The 9461-nt window shown below is 38.5% G+C and overlaps 1 protein-coding gene across 1 annotated transcript in view; it reads right to left on the bottom strand.

Moving 5' to 3' along the window:
* Positions 1 to 1224: 1224 nt before the first annotated feature.
* zdhhc7 (zDHHC palmitoyltransferase 7) overlaps positions 1225 to 9461 on the bottom strand; it is a gene marked incomplete at its 3' end in the record, with an annotated part of 33013 nt that continues 24776 nt past the window's right edge. The window contains exon 6 of the mRNA XM_080029381.1: positions 1225 to 1249. Within this exon, the coding sequence (XP_079885507.1) occupies positions 1225 to 1249 (25 nt within the window). The remainder of the gene's footprint in view (positions 1250 to 9461) is intronic.

Genomic DNA, 9461 nt, shown 5'->3' with positions numbered 1-9461 from the left:
AAATATGGAACAAATAAACAAATGCTTTAGAATTCTAAAAAAGTTCTAGAATCCAACCAGGCATTCTGAGAGATACGCATAGAACCCAGTGACATCACACACATACGTATACTCACACACACACACACTCACACACACACACACACACACACACACACACCTCCTCCCCCCACCCCCGATTACAGACTTCCATTTTAAGTTACATATTAGAGCAGGTGATCGGCTCAACCATGTCATGTCTGCCTGCACTGATTCTCCCAAAAGTAAAGGACACAGTGAATAACAGGTTGGTCAGCAGAAATAAAACTATATGCTGGGCATTTAGGCTTTTGTGGCCTCACTAGTGTCAGGCATGCAAACTTTACAGTCAAAGAAAACTTTTATTTCAGTTCAAATTAATAGTAAAATGAGCAAAAGAAGTTAGTCAACCAACCTTCTTGACTTTACCCATACAACGTGTGAAGGTATTTACTAAGAAAACCGTTAAAAACAGCTCAGATAAACGGTTAAATGGGAAAAACCAGCTCATTTTAAAAAAATATATTTTTCAAGTGAAGGAGAGAGAAAAGGCATTACATAAGATAGAAAATAACTTAAGATAATTGGGAAGTATACCAAGACAAATGCCTCGTTTCCACCGAATAGAGCGGGTCGGGTCGGAGCGGCTCAGAGACAGCTCACTTTTAAGAATCTCGGTGGTGTTTCCACCGGGTTTAGTCTGGACTGCGATAGCCGCCGCCAGAATATGGGTGTTTAGGGTAGTTGTCCTGCTGGAAGGTGAACCTCCACCGCAGTCTCAAGTCTTTTTCAGACTCAAACAGGTTTTCTGTCCTGTATTCGGCTCCATCCATCTTCCCATCAACTCTAAACAGCTTCCCCTTCCCTTCTGAAGAAAAGTATCCCCACAGCATGATGCTGCCACCACCATGTTTCACTGTGGTGATGGTGTGTATAGGGTGATGTGCAGTGTTAGTTTCCGCCACACATTGCATTTTGCATTCAGGCCAAAAACTTAAAGTTTGGTCTCATCTGAATATGAGCATGGCTTGTGGCAAGGGGTTGGAGGAAGGTGCTCTGGTCAAGACATGACGTCAGCACTAACTCACGGGCCATGACGAAAGCTGGGAGGGAAATATATACGTTTATAAATATCCAATTATCAACTCTAACTTGTTATTTTATCACTTTAGTTTAAAGAAAGATGCATTAAAAGGCGCAATAACTTCACTTCAGGCCCGGTTCTAGACAGCTAGATTAGGGTGGGCCTGTAGAAATTTTAGGTGGGCACACTAGGCAGAGAGACCGAAGATGCTAACGCGCGCAGAGCGCGCAAGCAGACATTTCTGCGTCTGCTTTTTGGCACATTTACTGTGAATTGTGTAGAACACAATATGCAAATAAACTTTGAGTGTTGCTGTGTGGGAGATTTGTTTCTTGCATGTTTTTTTCTCCAAAATGTTTATGAATAACATATAATATACATTATATACAACATAATGTATCTTTTTTTTAAATCGCAGTATTAACTGTAGGCAGCCTGAGCTGATTGAAGAGAAAGCTTTGGGACTGGGCAACCTGGATGGTGGTAGTCCAGAGCTATATACTACATACACTACAGTGTATAGTATATAGTGTGTTTAGTATACACACTATATAGATATATAGTCTTTCCACTATTGGCTCCGATGTCCAGCTGGGTGAAAATAGTAGCCAGCCGAGGTCACGACCCTGCTAGAGGGGTCTGAGGGTATGCCCCCCCGGGAGATTTTTTTTTTACCTTTTTAAAGTGAAATGCTTGAATCTGGTGCACTTTGAGAGGAAAATTAAGAGGCTAAATCTGAGGAATTTTGTGTGAACAAATAATTTGCTATTGAAGAAAGACAAGTGGATTTTCCATAGAAATATAAATTTGAAATAAAATATTAATATGCAGGGTCCTCTGGGATGGGCTTGGTGCTCTTTTTCTTTTACGGGACATATTTCTCTGTAATATAATGAATTCATTTAAATGCAGTGAGAGGAACGAAGCAGAAGAACTCTGTTGTCCAGTTATCTTTTTTTCCACAGACAAGGCTGAAATAGGCTATATTATATACACAGTGCATGGGCAACTGAGGGCAGCCCCATTTTCAAATATTTTTAAATAAACTCAATACACACTGTGCATGCCATGGACTTGAATGTGACGTGATCAATTAACCTCGGATTACCTCCCAGATGAACTGATTCAATTATTAAGCTATTAACTATCTACCAAAACATTGTATTCCTTTTATTGTATGATAATTTACATTCACATAATATGATGTTGATATCAAACACACAAACAAACAAAAATTAAAAATAAATTGGGGGTGCCCCCCTGGCAGTCGGGACCCTAAGCAACCACTCATTTCGCTTATGCCTTGGGCCGGCTCTGCTGACCAGTGACCACTATAAGCGGGTGGGTAACTTGGAGGCAGGCTGTCCTGCCCACCCAATAATACAATTATGGCACTTTTCCACTGCATGGTATCAGCTCAACTCGACTCGACTCAACTCGCATTTTTGGCGTTTCCACCGCAATTTTATGGTACCTGGTACCTGGTAGCGGCTGCTTTTTTGGTATCGCCTCGCTCTAGGTTCCAAGCGAGCTGAGTCGATGCTAAAAGGTGACGTCGGCAGACGGCCGGCCGCTGTTTGGCCAGATGGTAGTCTTTGGCCAATCAGTGGCCGGCCGTCTGCCGACTCTTCTGATTGGCCAGAGACTACCGGCTTCATGTTGTTTATTCTCCCCAACTCTCCGGAACTTTTGAGTGTATTTACGCCGCGTGCAGCCTTCTCTGGCTCTCTTTCATTTGATTTGCATCACAGATCCGATTTATTTTCCATACATTCGCTAAGCTCACCCAGTGTTGGTTGTTGGGGAACTTACTTTAAACATACGAGAGGAGACATGTAGGGCAGCTAGCAGCTAGGCTAAATAGCCTATAGTAGCCAGCTGGGACAGACATGATAGCGAGCGATTACATTACAAGCCTCGGACTGAACTGATTACCTCAATAAAATATTCAGGCTGAGACACGGCTTGCATTTGAAAACACGTATCCTGAAACAAGCACTAAACAGTCAACTTTATCATGCTCGTGTTTACGTGCATAGGGATGTACGTGACGCATCCCTACAGCTGACTGTGTGGCAGAGTCACACATCGGGACAACAACCATCCCTTTTAATGGCCCGTAGCAATATTCTTCTACTTATTTTAGCAAACAGATACAAAGGGGGTATTTCTTAAACATTTTTCATCCGTGTTTTGGCGGTTGGTTCAGTTAATAGTGCAACAACTGCTCGTAATTTCTGCTTTGCTACTTTGCTCCGGAGTTGGCTTTCAGCCCCTTTGTATGACGACCCCGCCCACAATCAGGAGGTACTATTTGCGGTGGAAAACGACCCGTGCTGCTACCAAACCAAGTTGAACTGAGTCGAGTTGAGTCGAGTCGAGCTACATGTGCGGTGGAAAAGCGCCATTAGAAGCAATGCATGGTAATGGTATATTCTTTAGTATTAATTAATTGTCTGAATTTTATTTGACATTTTCTTGGACAGCGAATGAACAGGTCCGTCCGATAGTGGGTCTGGACTTCCACCTAAAAAAAAAATAATAATTTGATTGGGTGGGCACTGCCCACATTTGGGTGGGCACGGCCCACCCTGGCCCCTGGCTGCCGCCGGCCCTGCTTCACTTTGAAACTTAAACATCTTGTTTATTGGATAGATGGCCTAATACATGCATAAATAAAATGTACTTTCTAATTTATTTTTACTCATAAATAGACTATAAATGTAAATCCTTAAATTTAATTTTTTTTTTTTTACATAGATAAATATCAAATTATGATAGGGGAGAGTGGCCTAAGTTGTGCAACTTTTCACTCAAAGTGACTTTAAAGTAAGGCCTTGACAGTAAAGTCTCCAACTCAAATATGTACATATATTTCAGGGTGTTGTGCATCCCTGGCAATAAAAACTTTGGATCTGGAATAAACTGTTGAAGAAATATAGCTTCCGGAAAAAAAGTTGTCTTGATGCACAACTTGCCCCCGGTGTGGTGTAAGTTGTGCAGTTGGAGAGAATACCATGGGGTAAATTGTGCCATTGATATATATCTCATAAACTGTAATGCAAGACAAATCCATTAGACAATCACTTATTTAAGGTGTATTTAAAGTAAATAGTTGATAAAGATTGAAGGACAATTTTCTTAAACAAGGCCTAGCAGATCTAATGATTTTACCTGCAAAGCTCACAATGACAAAGTCACCATCATCATCTTTCTGGCCATCTGAACTCTCATCAGTGGTGTCGTTAAGTGGAATTGAGATGTCACTCTCTTCTGAGCTACTGTAGACAATCAATTTCTTTTGGTGACCAGCGTATACAGCCATGCCACTAGCACAACTCTCAGAAATGTACTTTGCACTAGTTGCTCCGTACTTGTGGAACCAACTGCCACCTGACAAATGTGATTCCCCTACATTTCTGCCTTTAAATCAAGGCTCAAAACCCATATGTATACCCTGGTGTTTCCTCCCCATTAACTATCTTACCTCTGCACTACTATCTGTGTTTATGTGGATGTATGGGCTTTACGTCTTTTATTTTGGTTATTGTTATTTTACCTTCATTGTTTACCTACTGAATGCACTATGTACAGCACTTTGGACAGTGCAAACTGTCATAAATGTGCTTTTATAAATACATTTTACTTACTTAATTACTTATAACTCACCCAGGCCCTTTGGCACAAATCACCCCAATCCCAGAAATTTGGATAATAAGCATGACGCAGCAATTTAGGGCTGACATCGTGCTAACTGTATAGACTCAAAATGTAGCATACCAAAGCACTAAAACATGTGTCAAATGTTTTCAAACTTGTCTATAATTGTTCAGACACAATAATCAAAAAACCTTGATCATGGAAATTTTACTTTGAAAGGCAAAACACAGTTTTTTTAGCTTAAATGCTTATATCTTATTCCTTGTGTCTCCCTTCTTTACAGGATGAGTCAAATGGATGGCTCTTCTTAAATATGTGGTCACATTTCCAATTTCTTCCACGGTTTTCTAGAAACAAGGGGTGGCACAACTTCCAAAATGCACAACTTAGGCCACTCTCCCCTATATTTTTTTAAAATTGTGCACATTTTTTCACTTTGAAACGGTCAAATCTTATATTTACAGAAGATATAAATAGGCCATACCTAGGGGGCAAAGTGATTTTTTGGACATGGGCTGTTGTAAAAGGTTGTTCACCAGAAATGATATCTAAGACCTTCAAGGATCACAACCTGGGTGGACAACCTGGGGCCTATTGCATAAAACTAGGATAAGGGATTAACCTAGGATATTTCCGTTATCCTGGCTTGCGTTAGCCATGATCTGGTTGCATAAAAGCGGAGGGACATAAGTTACCATGGAGATTTATCCTTTACGTTTAGCCTGGTCCCGACCAGGCTAAACGTAAAGTATAAACTTATTCTGTTGCCTGATTGGCTCAGTTAGCTGTCACTCCGATCTGAAATCAAGGTGTTTAACAGTTATTCCATGATCTTCTGTGTATTGCTTTATTTTCATTAGCCTGTTTTAAGGTACCACATAAAAGACTGCATTGTCATTTAGTTAAATAGTTCTTTTTTATTTATTTAACCTGAACCATTTATAATTAACTTAATTATAATTAGATTAAGATGCAATGATATAAATTATAATAATTGATGTTCAATATTGCAGGCTATATTTATACAATTGATTATCGATGGAAGATGACGTTGCAAGTCTGGGTCAAATAAATTCACTTTGTACTTATAACTATATCGAGGTGCATCTGAAACAAAATTCAATATCAATTAAAAATTCCTTTTTTCTGTAATTGAATTCAAAAAGTGAAACTTAAATATATTCTAGAAATTCATTACACATGAAGTGAAATTAATCTAGAATAAACATACTTTTCAGAAGGTCGACATTTCTGTATTATAAATCCTTTTTCTGATTGGTTGTATGTAACATTCTAATATTTTGAGATACTGGATTTTTTATTCCATGATCAATCAATCATCCAAAAAAAGGCCTGACATATTTCACTTCTTGTAATGAATCTATGAAAGTTTCACTTTTTGAATGGACTTTCCATGATATTAATTTCTTTAGATGCACCTGCAGACTGCTCACTGTCAACTGTTTTATCATAAAACAATACAGGGACATCAAGAACAGTTGGCAGAGAATACATCTCCTATATGAAATGAACTGCCCCCTGACTTACGGTTTAAACTAGCAAGGCATTGTGGGAAAATGGGCTATCTTTTCCATTTTTCCATCAGTAAATCTGTGTTCGATCTATGGGTCTACTTCTGAAAGCTGTGGGCTGGCACTTAACAGAATTACTTACACCTGGCTTGACAAAGCAGCGCCTTTACATCCTGGATTGGCGTTTATGCAACTGACTAATCCAAAGTGCCCAGGCTAGTCTTTGTCAAGGCTGGCTTTATCAATCATCCTGGATATCTTTATTCCACTTTTATGCAACAGGCCCCTGGTCAACTACCTGCTGGAAAGCTACAGGGGGCCGACATAGAAAATCAGAACCATGGTTTAATGTGAAGGTAAAATTAAACTTTTTTAACTTGTAGGGGAGAGTGGCCTAAGTTGTGCATTTTGGAAGTTGTTCCACCCCTTGTTTCTAGAAAACCGTGGAAGAAATTGGAAATGTGACCACATATTTAAGAAGAGCCATCCATTTGACTCATCCTGTAAAGAAGGGAGACACAAGGAATAAGATATAAGCACATTTAAGCTCAAAAAACTGTGTTTTGCCTTTCAAAGTAAAATTTCCATGATCGAGGTTTTTTGATTATTGTGTCTGAACAATTATAGACAAGTTTGAAAACAATTGACACATGTTTTAGTGCTTTGGTATGCTACATTTTGAGTCTATACAGTTAGCACGATGTCAGCCCTAAATTGCTGCATCATGCTTATTATCCAAATTTCTGGGATTGGGGTGATTTGTGCCAAAGGGCCTGGGTGAGTTATAAGTAAGTAAGTAAGTAAAATGTATTTATAAAAGCACATTTATGACAGTTTGCACTGTCCAAAGTGCTGTACATAGTGCATTCAGTAGGTAAACAATGAAGGTAAAATAACAATAACCAAAATAAAAGACGTAAAGCCCATACATCCACATAAACACAGATAGTAGTGCAGAGGTAAGATAGTTAATGGGGAGGAAACACCAGGGTGTACATATGGGTTTTGAGCCTTGATTTAAAGGAAGAAATGTAGGGGAATCACATTTGTCAGGTGGCAGTTGGTTCCACAAGCACGGAGCAACTAGTGCAAAGTACATTTCTGAGAGTTGTGCCAGTGGCATGGCTGTATACGCTGGTCACCAAAAGAAAGTGATTGTCTACAGTAGCTCAGAAGAGAGTGACATCTCCATTCCACTTAACGACACCACTGGTGAGAGTTCAGATGGCCAGAAAGATGATGATGGCCTTTGTCATTGTGAGCTTTGCAGGTAAAACCATTAGATCTGCTAGGCCTTGTTTAAGAAAATTTTCCTTCAATCTTTGTCAACTATTTACTTTATTTACTTTAAATAAACCTTAAATAAGTGATTGTCTAATGGATTTGTCTTGCATTACAGTTTATGAGATATATAGCAATGGCACAATTCACCCCATGGTATTCTCTCTTGTGGCACAACTTACACCACACCGGGGGCAAGTTGTGCAACAAGACAACTTTTTTTCCGAAAGCTATATTTCTTCAACAGTTTATTCCAGATCCAAAGTTTTTATTGCCAGGGATGCACAACACCCTGAAATATATTTACATATTTGAGTTGGAGACTTTACTGTCAAGGCCTTACTTTAAAGTTACGTTGAGTGAAAAGTTGCACAACTTAGGCCACTCTCCCCTATATATCATCTTGAAACTTATTACATTTCATTTAATTTATTTATTACGGCTCACGGCCATAGCACATGGCATGGAGCACACAATTCAACTGAAATCATTACAAAACAAAACAATGGTGCACGGCAAGGAAAAACAAAACAAAACAAAACAAAAACATCACTTAAACAATGGCAAAACATTTCTCAAAAAGGCACCTGTTTTAACAATAACCCCTGGCCTACTTGCCCTCAAAAGCGAAATCAATTTGGTCATGGATGGAAAATAAACATAATAATTTGGCAGGTACTTTTTTCTAAAATACATTACATCCACATTTTTACACTCAAAAAGTACATGGTATTCATCTCCAACACAATTAGAATCACAGAGGTTGCGTATTCTTTGATTTCTTTCCAGCCCTTTGTATCTTCCTGTGACTTTAGGTATGCGGGTGTTATTGGTTCTAGAATTGCAGATGGCCTTAAAACAATGATTTTTTGTATTGAAGATTTTTTCAATTGTTTTTGAATATATATGCAAATTTGGCATATTTCACAAATGATGCACACATTTACACATCTTTAAAAACCAAAAATCTAGACATTGCCAGAGTTGAAATCTTTATTGCATTTTGACTCCATATAAGTGTGTTAAGTTTCTACATGACAAACTTCCTCTGTTAGAAATGGTGTGATAATTCTGGTTTGATAGTGTTTAAATAAACGTGATTTGATCGTTTTCTTCATTACTCTGACCCAGAAATCTCAACTTCTAAATCACTTATATCAACTAAACTTTCCATAATCATTCTCAGCACTATTCTGAAGGTTATTGAAGAAGGATTTTTTCATATGTTGTTCATAGTCTGATTTATGAGACATTTTCTTCTTCAAAACATGCTGTAATGCATTTTTAAGACCTGTACATAGTATTTTTTTTTTTTGGCATTTCTATGCTTTATTGATAGTGCAGAGACAGAGGTGAAATGGGGCAGAGAGGGGAGTGACATGCAGAGAACGACCGCGGGCCGGAATCGAACCCGGGTCCGCTGCTGGCCGAGGCCCATGGGGGGGGGGGGACGCCCTACCAACTGAGCTAACGCCACCCCCGTACATAGTATTTTTTGATTTATAAAATTAAAAAAGGCTGTGTAAAAAATCCTTCTGTAATAACCTTCAGAATAGTGCTGAGAATGATTATGGAAATTTTAGTTGATGTAAGTGCTTTAGAAGTTGAGATTTTTGGGTCAGAGTAATGAAAAAAACTAACAAATCATGTCAATCTAACCACTATCAAACCAGAATTATCACACCATTTCTCACAGAGGAAGTTTGTTGTCTAGATTTTTGGTTTTTAAAGATGTGTAAATGTGCATAATTTGTGAAATATGCCAAATTTGCATTTATATTCAAATTTTTTTGAAAAAAACTTCAATACAAAAAATCATTGTTTTAATGTCAGTATCAACTGGCAAAGTTTCAAGATGCTATCTATAAGTTAAAAAAAAAATGTTT

Source organism: Ammodytes marinus, assembly GCF_949987685.1.
Source record: "Ammodytes marinus genome assembly, chromosome: 1".
Classification (NCBI taxonomy): domain Eukaryota; kingdom Metazoa; phylum Chordata; class Actinopteri; order Uranoscopiformes; family Ammodytidae; genus Ammodytes; species Ammodytes marinus.
Note: the sequence above shows the minus strand (reverse complement) of the source record. Positions and strands in the feature narration are given on the sequence as shown.